The sequence below is a fragment of the Plasmodium berghei genome, assembly GCF_900002375.2.
Source record: "Plasmodium berghei ANKA genome assembly, chromosome: 11".
Classification (NCBI taxonomy): domain Eukaryota; phylum Apicomplexa; class Aconoidasida; order Haemosporida; family Plasmodiidae; genus Plasmodium; species Plasmodium berghei.
The window spans coordinates 43097-57077 of NC_036169.2; the positions used below are offsets into that span (position 1 = coordinate 43097).

A 13981-nucleotide genomic window follows, 5' to 3' on the forward strand; every position below is an offset into this window, starting at 1 on the left:
TTATTCCAAATCGAAAAATGAAATATACTTAATTCCATTAACTTTATTTTCATTAGATTCATTTAACAGATGATAAGACACTTTTTGTATTCAAACAATACAATATTTTGACTTTTATAAATAATAATTAAAGACAAAGTATTATAATTCAGTATAATAGAGAATTTATTTTATGTTTTATTATAAAATAAGAAACAAGTTCTTGGCATGTATCATATATATACAATATTTCTTTATATTAATAGAAAAATTTACTATTTATTATTCTTTAAATCCTACTTCAAATATAAGTTAATTAAATTTATTATTCTAAAGAATCTTTTTTTTTATAAACAACAAAAAATAAATCAATAAATGGTACAGGATCGACCTCCATAATTTTTTATGTATTTAATAATTTCATTTCCTCATAAAATCAATTTAAGACTTTACCATTTCTTCAATTTATAACATTTTTCATGTTTTTCCTTACTTCCCTTCATTCTCCCCCAGTTTCTCATATCGTGTATTGTAATTATTTAAATTAACGTTCTCTTCTAGGATCAAATCGATACTTTGGGATCATCTTTCTATATAGATTCCAATATTCGATCAATTGACCCATAAACCATTAACTCAAAATTAACAATAAAATACAAAATTAAATACAATATAATACTTAACCCTAACACAAATATGGGTTCCACAAATATGGGTTCCATAAACATAGCATCATCCCTGGCTCACAACATAAAAACTATATAAAAATTATGCAAAAAATACTTCCAAATAGACAGTTTCATAAAATACATCAATCGTCATACTCAGAATAATTTATTAATGATCCATTTTCTTCTTTATTTTTTTAGCTTTTCTCTTAAATGTTTTTGAGTTCGTTTTCGAAATCCAAATAACGAATACTAACATAAAATATTAAGAAACGTATGATTTTTTGCTATCGTTTGCATATATATAATGAAAATAATTTTTAAATTCCTTATTATTTACCTTATATGAAATCCCTAAAAAAAATGCTATTGCACCAAATATCGATAAAATTGGAATTAATTTGTTTGCTATCGACGAACTTGACGATGTAACTTCATAACTTTGCTCAGAAATGATTGTTGTTATCTCTGGAGGGGATGAACAATCTTTATGATCATTTTTAAAATTATTATAATCATTTGATAATAAGGGCTATCTTCAGTAATACTAGAATCTTTGTTAAGTTCATCATATTTTTCAACAATTTTTTTAGCTTTTTCTAAATATTCCTTAGATTTTTTGTTGCTTCCATCAAGTTCAGTATACATTCTACATAATAATTTAAATGCATCATAAAATTTAGGCATATCTTCAAAATTAATATTCAACAAATCCTTTCTTTTATCTATGACTTCCTTAAAAGCCTTATATCCCGTTTTTTATTTTAATGTATTACTATAATTAATATTATTTTGTTTACAATAATAATAATGCGTGTTATTTTCTGTATATTTAGTATAAAAATCATTTAGGTTATTGGTGTTATTATCTGGTTTTAGGCTTACCATATAATTCAACAATAATATAAAATTGTCGTTAAACATTTTATTATTCTTAATATCAATTTAAAGATAATATGGAACAATATATAATTTTATGGTAGTTAATAAATTCCCTTATTTTGGGGGTCATTTAATACATTTTTTATCATATGTATATATAATATAATTTTGCATAAATTGTTACCCTTAATACCTTCCGGTATAATTCTACCATAAAATTAAAGTAACATTGTAATGAATTTAGAATATATCTTATATATATGCTTTAATATAGAAAATAAACAACGTCATATCTTTTGTTTTAATAAATGGTACCCCAAAACTAATATACTGAAAAAATCGAAACAATTAAGAAATCCATTATTATTATACCCCTTAAAAGTATATAAATAGTCATTTTATTAAATAATTATATAATTGTTTCTAATACTATATACCAATGTTTTATTAAAATTATAATATTTTCAAATTAAGTTATGTTACTTACATCTCTACGCAAATTATATAAATTTATATTGTTTTTAATGAATGTAGATAAATTCATAATCCAATTTAATGAGTCCAATAACTTTATTTTTATTCATATATGTTCCAATTTAGAAATATGCCTTGTTGAGTAATTTTACAATATATTTTGAGCATTTTTTCTACGGATTAAAATAACAATTAGCACTAAACCCGTATTTATTAAGATATTTATAAGCTTAAATAAGTCTTTGAATGGGAATAGTTTTTAAAATCATACTTAATAAATATATAACATTTAAATAACTATTGATGCAAATTTTAAAGTATAATAGAAAACTATGCGCAATTAGATTGTTATATTGCCCTTTAAGAGGAGAGATATAAACATATTTGCTCTTTTAATATTTAAATTCAAATAAATATTCGCTAAATGTTCTACATAGTTATTCTGTATCTTATATATTCTACTGATATAGTTATCAATGTATATACAATCAAATAATTTATTAAAAATTCTATATTTTATTAATTCTATGACAAAACAATCTTCCTTGTGATTAAAGACAATTCAATAAACAATGATAATATGAAATAATAAAATGACATTTAACATTAATTGAGTCTTTAGCCTTTTCTCCATTTATCCATTTTTTTAGAATATAAAACCACATATCCCAAATTGGATCTTTAACAAAATATATAGCATTGATACCTTTATAATGCATTATTGTGTCTTTCGATAAAATTAATATTTAATATTAGTTATTAGTAAAGTATTTTATTAGGTTATATGTATAGGCATATGATAATGTTATTCTATTTATCATATTATTTATAATTATTAAAATAAAATATGATATGAAATTTTATTAATATGCTTATATTTTAACTATTTTAAAATATAATTTATTTATCCCTCAAAACTATCAAATATAAAATGAATAGTGATTAATCTATTATTATACCTTATGATAAATAAATCAAAGCGTATAAAGCAACTTCTATTAATAATAATTAATTTTAATACAAATGTAAAGGAAATACAAAAAGAGAATAGTAACTACAATTAAAACTTCAAAAATATTGTATATATAGTGTGATTTTTGTTGTATTACAAAAAATCATAGATGCATAGCATGCCTTTTATAGATAATGTTGTATTATTGATTCTCGGTCGATATTCTATGAATCTATATTTTATGGTTATCTATTATATATTAATAGTGTGTTTAATTAATTTTAAAAACACACATATTAATATGAATATATATTGTAGTGTAGACAATTGTTCCAAATGAATATAATTATAATTTATACCCTGATATATAAGATTACTATATAATCCGGTCGGATAACATTATTTAAATTAAATAAATATCATACAAATAATAAGTTTTACTAAATAAAATATTTCATCAAATAACGAAATATATTTCCTTATGCAGAATTTAATATATCTATAGGTTAACATTTCTTATATTATAGATAATATGGGTTCTTATATATAGTTAGCCAACAATTAGAAATAATGTATAAAATATGAAGTTGTAATATTGCTACATTTAATATATATCATCGAATTAGATAGAAGCATTATAATTTATAAAAAAAATGTTATGCGATCCCTTTCTGTTGCATATTTAGACATAATCTGAGATTAAACATAGGGGATGGTAAATATATATGTTCAACATTTACAGACCAATAAATATTATCAAATTATAAAAAATTAAATTACAATATCCCCGAACCATAACTCAAAACGAAGATTCAGTGAACAAAACTATAACCATAATACATAACCTTGGCCCATAAAATATGAACGTTGCGTCACCAAAAATATTAGAATTAAAAAACAAATTAATTTATGTATGTGTATATATACTCTTTGATTTTACAACTTTATGTTTCAACATTTTATTTATTTATATTTTTTTAATTTTATATATACTATGCCTTATAATTAAAAGGAAATTTATAATTTGTATTCATTTATAAAAGCTCAAGGACGCCAATATTACTACCAATAAATAATTTTTATAAAATTAAAAATTTTGTTAGAAAAATGTTATTTAGTAAAATTTGTATTAAAAGTAATAAAAAAATCACAGAATGTTTGATTCTCATACTATAAATTTTATCATACTATTATTGTGATGAGGTAAAAAATATTGTTATTATAGTAGTATTATTAATATATAAAATTAGCTGAATTTCTCAGATTAAATTAAATTATTTTAATATTTAAAAACACAATACATATTTTATATTAAAAACTATGCATTATCAAAAAAAATTTAGAAAGCAAATAGAAAATATATAAAAACAAATATTTGAATATAAAATCACTAATGTAAATATATATAATTATATTAAAACAAATACATATTTTTATTTTAAATGATTGATTTTCTATTAGGCAACAACAATGTTGCTTTTTTCTATTATATATATGTAATTCCATACATAATGAGATGTTTTATAAATTTTAAATTGAATTTAGTTAATTATAAAAATACAAAAATTGTATATTCATAATGCTATATGCTAAAAATATCATTTATATAATATAATTAAAGTTATTTATTTTTAGATATTATAATATTAATGAAATTATAAATAATAACATTTGATATTCATTATTTATCAAAGCTTTTGTTTTTGACGTCGTCGTGTAGTTGAATTATTTAAATATAAAATATATTAAGCTTATAAATCTGATAAAAACATAAAAATTGTCGTTTAAATAATAATTTGTATTTTTTTAAAATAAATATTTGTTTTTTATACTTTATTGGAGAAAATAATTTGCTTCAATTTTAATTGTTGCACAACTTTTCGAGTCGTTAATTTTTAATTAAAAAAAATATTAATATATATTTTAATAATTTGTTTGTAAAGTTCAAAAATGAATAAGTTTTATATTAAAATTGTTTTATTTCTTTTAACCATCTCCCTATATGTGAATAATAAAACCCTTGCAATTGAACCTGATCCAGGAGAAAATGCAACATCCGAATCAGCACGTCATAATCTTACGTAAGACAATACAACAATATATATATTACATATTTCGTTATGAAAATGTTAAATGTACCCTGTGCAGCAATGTTATAATATAAATGCAATACCTTTATATATATAAATATGTTCGTTTTGATCAATGATAGTTCAGAAGAAATATATGAAAAAAATAAGCACTTATTATGTACCGATCCAAAAGAAACTATAAAGGCAGGTGAAGTTATGAAAGAAGCTGTAAAACATTTAGAATATCATGCTACAAGTATAGATGATTATAAATTATTTGGAATAGATATTTTTAATATGCAATATTTTTATAAAAAAAAAGATCGAGGCTATATAGATGTTCGAAAAGTTAAAATTTGTCATTTATATAAGGTATAAATTAACGAACAATATTAAAGTTATAAACAAAATAAAAATATTAAAATGATTATAATTTATATACATATATTTCTCTTTGTTTCCATTAGTATAATGAAATAATAAACATGTTATGGAATCCCGATCGTCAGATTTTTTTCATTTCTGACTTTGTTAAAAGTATACAAAACATAAATAATTAGTAAAATTAACATATTATTGTTACTATTTATTAGACATTTCGTGATTTATTATTTTCATTGTTATATGATACTATTTATTGTTTCTCACATCTTCAAATTCATAATACTTTAATTTGCATAATGCAAAATTATTATTTTTTTGAAAAGTTGTCCGTGTGTACAATCCAAATTTAGTAATGATACAACAGCGTTACGGAGGTAGTTCTATGAATTGTCAGAAATATTTTTATGCTTTATCTGCAAAATTTGAAGTAAGGAAAATTTTCCTCTTCTATTTCGTTATAAATCATATTTTTCATATTGTTCACAATAATTTATGCAATACAATTTTATTAATTTTGTAGGTATCAGAAAACAAAACGATATTAGTCATGGCTTCAGCAGATATAAATGACCACAACCCTTCCAATAAAAAATATAAAAACGAAATAGTAAACAGCGCAAATTTATTCAAAACTGACATTGATTCTGAAGATGATATTAGAAAAGGAAAATTAAAAAAAACGTTTGTTAACTTAATTGGATATCTCATTGAAAAAATAGGCAGCTATTCTTATATCACCTTCATCGAATCTGTTAGTGACACCTACATCGAATCTGTTAGTGACACCTACATCGAATCTGTAAGCGATATATATATTTTAATAACTTATTTCAACAATTGCTGAAAAACGTATAGTTTTAAATAAGTGTACATATTTATAATTTGCAAAAAATTTAAACATTTTATATATTCATCCATTTATGTTTTTCTTCTTAGGCTAGTTGCCATGCTCCCATTTTCCTAAAACGTATGATTAGAAAAACTTTATGTTGTTTTCTCCCTCATAAATAAACATATATTTTTCAGCACCGTAATATTAGAGAATTTATGTTAATAAAACAATTTATTTCCATGCATAATGATTGCTTTATATTATCATAATAAAATTTTTTTTTGTATATTATTTGTTTGTTTTTTAATATTAGAATGTATATATACGTATTAATTTTGTGAATACTACAAATATAACTGTTATAAATTATGAAGATCTTTTATTTATGATGGTCCTTTCATTTAATTATTATCACCCTTTTTGTGTTTACAAATATAGACATCATCTATAGGCTAAAATTTGAGGGGATATTCCATATATTTAAACGAATTTTTATTTATGTATACTATTTGAGAAGATTTTAAACTAATAAGTGTTTCAAAATTAAATCAAACGAGACACATAAACCTCGAAAAAATAATATTATTAGGATTTTCAATTCTTTCTTTTCTTATCTATATAGGATAACTCTTTGAAGCTTTTAGCATAAATGTATTATCCATGTCTTCTAAAAAAACAATGTGTTTGTGGTTATTTAAAAATACCTCATAAGAATTACACGGGATCACTATCTTATATATAAATATATTTATTTGTTTATTTAATAGACTTTTAAACAACCAAATATTATTAAATATGAACCAACTAAACCATCTTTGACTCAGAAATAGAACCATAAACACCTTAACACCTAGACAATTGTAACTAAAAAATAAAGATATTTTTTGGATTTTAAGTTTTTTATTTTATATTATATATCTTGCTAAATATAAAATATGTTTTACGTTCAAAACAAATAGAAAGAAATAACAAAGCTATAGTTTTTATATAATTGCCAGCATATTATATGTATAATCATATTCAAATCATATATATTAAAAAATATTCATTAAATATATTTCTTATATAATTTTCTTTATATTTTAAATTGCCGGCGTTGGTGATAGCTAAAATTATACAGCTTTGTAACATGCAAAAGGTATACATATATAATTCCATACATAATGGCATATTTTATAAGTTTTATTTTAAAGTATGTTTTAGTTGAATGAGTTATACAACTCAAAAAAATTGTATATTAATAATGCACCATTAAAGATATTAAATAATTAAATTTGTTTATTTTTATTTATCATAACATTTGATAAATCAAAACCCATAATATTATACACATTCGTTATTTATGAAAGCTTTGGTTATCCACTGCTTCCAATCAAACTAATTAACTATAATATATCTTGAATTTATAAATATAATAAAGTTATGCAAAATTGACATTTAAATATATTTTTTTTAAATAAATCTTATTTTTATTGTTTTTTCGAATATTTGTTGCTTCGATTCCAATTTTATTTATATAGCTTTTCTAATTACTAATTTATAGTTTTTAATCTAAAAAAAATATAATTAAATTTATTAATATTTTGTTTATTAAAATCATTTTTTCTCTTTTGATCTCATCCACATATATGAGCAATAAAACCCTTACAAGTGAAGTTGATCCAAATATTGAAGCTTTACGAAAATTTATTCGATCATCTATCACGTAAAAACATAGACAGTGTATATATTCACGTCGAATATAATTGTGCATTTACATCTTCCATATATGAGAATTTAATGCATATTTATGGAAATGTATACCTACATAAGATTGAATAGTAAAAATATCAGTCTATAAATGCATTTATCTTTTTTCTTTACAAATTAAAATTCCTACCTTTCCCAATGATTATTCAGAAGGAACAAGTGAGCAAGTCTCCTTCGACTTATGCATGGACCCTGAAGAAACTAAAGAAGCAGAAACACTTATGAATGAAGCTGAATTGTTATTGCAACAACATGCTACAAGTACGGATGATTACAAATTATATCATAAATACAGTAATGATTCAATTGCATATTATAAGAAACGTGGAAATACATTAATTTTTAAATTTAATCATAAAATAAAATACCCAGGCAAGGTATGAATTACCAAAGAAGCATTTTTAAGTCATAAAATTAAGTTAAAATTAAAAAATAATTATTACATATATATATGCGTTTTCCCTGTTCATTAGTATAATTATATAATAAGCATGTTATGGAATTCAAATGCCAAATATGTTGGTGATAAAATTGTTAAAGGTATTAACCAAATAATCAATCAATTTAATATACGATTCCCAATATCCAATATTTCATCTTTTATTATTTCCAATATTCTATAATACTGTTTTTTTATCTCTTACTCGTTATTTTTCGTAATGTCCTAATTTACATTTATGTAAACATATAATTTTTTTTAGAAAAAGTTGCACGTGCATACTCTCCAAATTTAATGATGATCCAACAGCGTTACAAAAATGATGCTATATCGTTCCATGGATATTACTATGCTTTAGCAAAAAAAGTTCAAGTAAGGAAACATTTGTTTTAGTTCATCCCTCTAAAAATGAAAATTTACACATTATATAGTGTAATTTATGCAAAACATATATATATTTTTGATTCATTTTTAGGTATCAGACGACACAACTATAATTGTCTATGCATCATCTGATGTAAATGACTATAACAGTGTCGATAAAAAAAAATATACAAACACTATTGTAGAAAGTGCAAACTTATTCAAACCAAAAATTTATTCAGAAAATGATATTAGAAATGGAGAATTGACAAAAATGTTTGTTAATTTATCTGGATTTATAATTCAAAAAAAAAAGGATTGCGTTGATATTACCTATCTCAACTCTGTAAGCAATCTACGAATTTTTATAACTTAATAATTTTATTCCACGATTTATTTTGTTATTTCGTTATCCTATTTTATCACTTATAAAAAATACATACCATTTATATAAATGTAAATATTTATAATATATGATGTTCATCCGCATAAAACTATAATATTTCCTTTTATATATTTATCCATTTTTGTTTTTTGTTCACAGATTAATATTAATACCACTATTTTTGAAGATTTATTAATTAGAATAATTAATTTATCACAAATACTAACTATTAAGAGATAAACTACCATAATTTTCAAGAAATAGTGTGCAATCCTCATAATATTTTTGATCATTTTAATGTTGTAATACATTATTAATAAAATAAATATGCTTTCATATATGATGTCTATTTTAATTTATTTCCATAACCACATTTTTTAATAAAGTTTACTTTCTATATAATTTCTTTAAATCGTTTTAACATAAGGATGCATATATTTATTTTGGCGAACGTCATAAATATAATCATTATAATTTGTGAAAAATATTTCTTTATTCTCCCTGTTCATATTAATATTGATAATCCTTTTATATGTAGAAATATATAAATTAGTATTTTTCTTGTACTATTTCCCTTATTTTCATTATGCATATACAACTCCCCATTGTTATTATCAAGCTTAGAAACCATTAAATATATCAATAATCATCCTCTAAATCATCTATTAATGATTTATTTTCTCTTTATTTTTTTCTCTCTTAAATTTTCTCTTTGGAACTGTTTTCGAATTCCAAATAATGAATACTAATATATTTTTAGAATTATAGAAAAGAAAATTATAATTCGAAATCAAATGAGTCAACGATACAACATTGTTTTATATGTATTATTAAAATCCATATATTTATATTATAATATTACACAAAATACACTTTTTAATTGTTTATATAAGCCAAATTACTTATATTGAATTTTTAAGTCAGATCCAAAGAATATGAGCCCAAAACAAAAACTATTAATTAAATTTATAATTCTAACGAATTATAATTTCTTTTATAAACAAAAGTTAACAAAAAAAATAAATTAATAAATGGTGCAGGATTTCCCTGCATAATTTTCTATATATTTAATAATCCCATTTTCTCATCAACTCAATTTACGGCCTTTTTCATGTTTTTTCCTTACTTCATTTCCTTCTACCCCAGTTTCTTATATTATGAATTGTAATCACTTAAAGCAGTGTTCTATTCTAGGAACAAGTCGATTCCAATATTTGATCAATTGACTCATAAACCATTAATCAAAAATTAACAATAAAATACAAAAAGTACATAGTTCAACACATTTAACATTAAGTTATATTAACACGAAATAAAATTCTTATAATTTATAAAAATATATTTCTTTATTCGCTTATTTTCATCTTCATTTTTTCTTACATATTTGCACTTAATATAAATATTAAAAACTACAACTTATCCTTTACATATTTTAATAATTTATTTCCTATATATATTTAAAGAAATTCTTTAAACTAATAAATGTTATCAAATTATAAAAAATTAAATGCAATGTAACACTTAACCCTAACCCAATATGGGGTCCATAAACATAACCCTGACCCACAACATAAAAACTATATAAAAATTATGGTAAAAAATTACTTCGAAATAGACAAGTTCTTAACATATATTAATCATTATTACTATTCCTGAAATAGCCATTACTCTTCGAATCTTATATTAATGATCCATTCTCTTTATATTTTTTATTTTTTCTCTTAAATATTGTTTTTGAGATCGTTTCCGACGTCCAAATAACGAATACTAATATAAAACGTTAAGAAGCGTATGGTATTTTTGTTAATGCTTGCATATATATAATGAAAATAATTTTTTAATTCCTTATTATTTACCTTATAGGAGATTCCTAAAAATAATGCTATTGCACCAAATACCGATAAAACTGTAAATAAGTTGTTTCCTATCGACGAGCTTGATGATGCAACTTCAGGTGTTTGTGCAGAAGTTTGTTCATAACTTTTTACAGAAATTTGTGTTGTTTTTATCTCTGGAAGGAGTGGAAACTTGCTATTTTGAACATTTTTACATTTATTTTTTAAATTATTATAATCAGTTGATAAAGTAGACAACATTTTATTATAGGAACTGCTATTAGTGTTATTATAATCTTTGTTAAGGTCTTTATATTTTTCAACAAATTCTTTAGCTTTTCCCGAACATTTTGTGCAATTTTTATTGTCGTCATCAAATTCAGTATACATTTCACATAATTTTTTAAATACATCATAAAATTTAGATATATCTTTAATATCCACTTTCGTCAAATCGTGCTTTTTATCTATAAGATCCTTATAACTACTATAAGCATCAACACCTGTTATAGAATTTGTATACTTATCATTATTTATATTTGTAGTATAAAAATAAGTTAGATTGCTGGTTCCATTATTATTTTCCTTTAGGTTTAACATATAACTTAACCATATTATAATGTAATCAACAATATTGATGTTACTTTTTGCAACAGATTGAAACAAATCAGAATCCTTAAAGAATGCATTAAAAAAATATAAACATCCAGCATTAATTTTTTCGAGATCACTATCACAACTATTATTAGTACAATACTCTTTGAAATTTTGATCATCATTAAAATAATACTTTCCTTTACTGTCCAATTGATCGGGAAATTTCGTCATTACTAAAAGGAAATTCCTACACTAAATAAACATTTAAAAATAATTGTTATAAATATGCATTTATTAAAATAAATTTTAATGATATATATAATACAATATCAAAAAATGTAAAGGAAAACATTATTATTAAAAAATGCATATACTATATTTGCATCCATTGTGATGACATTTCATTTTAAATTTGTAAATTGAGTAAAATAATGTTGTTTTATATACGTTTCCCCCAACATGTAATGCAAATACTATAACCCTATATATAACAACTGTCTGTAGTTAAATATATTATAAGTTTTTCAATAATGAAATTAATATAGAATAATAAAACAATATTATTACTAAAAAAAAATTGCATTCCTTTTTATGATAATTAGCTAAATTGCCTTAAATAGAAGATTGCTTAATACATTTTAATTAAATATATATATAATGAATTTTATACAAAAAATGATATTCTTACTAAAATCTGGTATAACTTTATTATAAAAATGAATATACTTTTATAATGAATTTAAAGTATGTTTGAACATAGAAAAGGAATATATCTATATTTTATGTTTTAATGATTTCAATTCTAAAACTTAAATACTGTATATATCTAAAAAATAAAAAGTTATATTATTACTATAATCCTTAAAAGTATATAAATATATTTTTTATAATATATTTTAAATACTTATATATTTGTTTCTTATAATATATATAGTCTTTCTAAAATTATAACATTTACAAAATTGTATTGTCCCATTTTCTATGCAAATTACATAAAGTTACATTGTTTTTAATGAATAAAGATAAATTCATAATCCATTTTAATAAATCCAATAACTTTATTTTTATTCCTATATACTTCAATTTAAAAATATACCTTATTGAGTGATTTTATAATATATTTTGCACATCTTTCCCACGGTTTAAAACGACAATTAGCACTGACGCCGTATTTATTATGTTATTTATAACCTTATATAAGCCGTTGGATGCATATTGTTTTTAAAATAATAATAACTATTAGATATTAAATATTAACAAATTAATAAGTATTGATGCAAAGTTTAAAGTATAACATAAAACTATGCGTAATTAAATTGTTATATTTACATTTTAGATAGGAGAGATAAGGGAATTATACTTTTTTAAGACAAGGATATAGCCATATAACATTTATTTATTATACATAGTTTAATTATGTTTTATATTTTCTACCATTAAAACTTTCAATTCATGTATATATTAAAATTAATCATTAAAAACGCCTTAGAATTATTTTCTAAATATATAGTTTGCTTATATATTTTATAATAAACTATATTTATTTCTATAATGGAAATCAATATTTTTAAGGAAACTATAGAATTATTAATATTATTTTGCTTGGTAGTGTTAATTCTAACATTGTCGAATTAAAGCTTAATTAAATAAATTTTATAATATTTCATATGATTTTTTATACGTACATTATAATATTATCAAATGTTTAAGAATATGTATAATGGATTTACCCCCACATAAGTGTATCAAATAAACATAATATATTTGTTCGTATTTAATAACATATTAATCTAATATTATTATTGTTGTTACTAGTGGTATATCACCGTATACTACAATGAGATAATTAACGCGCTCGCGATGAATACTTTAAACCAATTAGTAATATTCCTTGTTTCATTGTTTTAAAATATAACATTTTAGAACATTTATATTATCTCGTAAAAACATTATATTTAAAATATATATTTATAAGTTTGTGTATATATAATGACCTGATGTAAATATTATTTGTTCAAAGAAATTAATTATATATATATTTTTCTATATCATTTATATTAATATATAATTATATTAAGCTTTCACAAAAAAACAATATTTCAATATTAGTTATTGGTATTTTATTAGATTATATTTATAGTCATATAATAATAACGCATTTTATCTATAATATTATTTATAATTATTGGAACAAAATATGATATGAAATTTTATTAATATACTTATATTTTAACTATTTTAAAATATAATTTATTTATACCTCAAAACTATAAAATTTAAAAATTAATAGTGATTAATCTAATATTATATCTTTATAGTAAATAACTTAATGTATATAAAACTATTTCTATCAATATAAATTAGAACAAT

The 13981-nt window shown here is 21.2% G+C and overlaps 3 protein-coding genes and 1 pseudogene across 3 annotated transcripts, besides 1 other annotated feature; 2 read left to right on the forward strand and 2 right to left on the reverse strand.

The window, feature by feature from the left end:
• Positions 1-836: 836 nt before the first annotated feature.
• PBANKA_1100600 lies at positions 837-1571 on the reverse strand (annotated as a pseudogene).
• Positions 837-1571: a sequence feature (BIR protein, pseudogene;~PIR protein, pseudogene).
• A 3334-nt stretch (positions 1572-4905) lies between these two features.
• On the forward strand, positions 4906-6422 carry PBANKA_1100700 (fam-a protein; the record flags this gene model as incomplete). The annotated part of the gene is made up of 6 exons (XM_034565526.1): positions 4906-5036; positions 5168-5399; positions 5495-5564; positions 5735-5838; positions 5932-6210; positions 6348-6422. 6 exons carry the CDS (start codon positions 4906-4908, stop codon positions 6420-6422), a joined length of 891 nt encoding a protein of 296 aa, XP_034422214.1.
• A 1449-nt stretch (positions 6423-7871) lies between these two features.
• Positions 7872-9419, forward strand: PBANKA_1100750 (fam-a protein; the record flags this gene model as incomplete). The annotated part of the gene is made up of 6 exons (XM_034565527.1): positions 7872-7948; positions 8153-8369; positions 8466-8532; positions 8694-8803; positions 8907-9140; positions 9339-9419. The coding sequence occupies 6 exons, from the start codon at positions 7872-7874 to the stop codon at positions 9417-9419; spliced, it is 786 nt and encodes a 261-aa protein (XP_034422215.1).
• Positions 9420-10862: 1443 nt separating this feature from the next.
• On the reverse strand, positions 10863-12000 carry PBANKA_1100781 (BIR protein; the record flags this gene model as incomplete). Its single annotated transcript, XM_034565528.1, has 3 exons — positions 10863-10946; positions 11036-11863; positions 11986-12000. The coding sequence occupies 3 exons, from the start codon at positions 11998-12000 to the stop codon at positions 10863-10865; spliced, it is 927 nt and encodes a 308-aa protein (XP_034422216.1).
• Positions 12001-13981: the final 1981 nt, after the last annotated feature.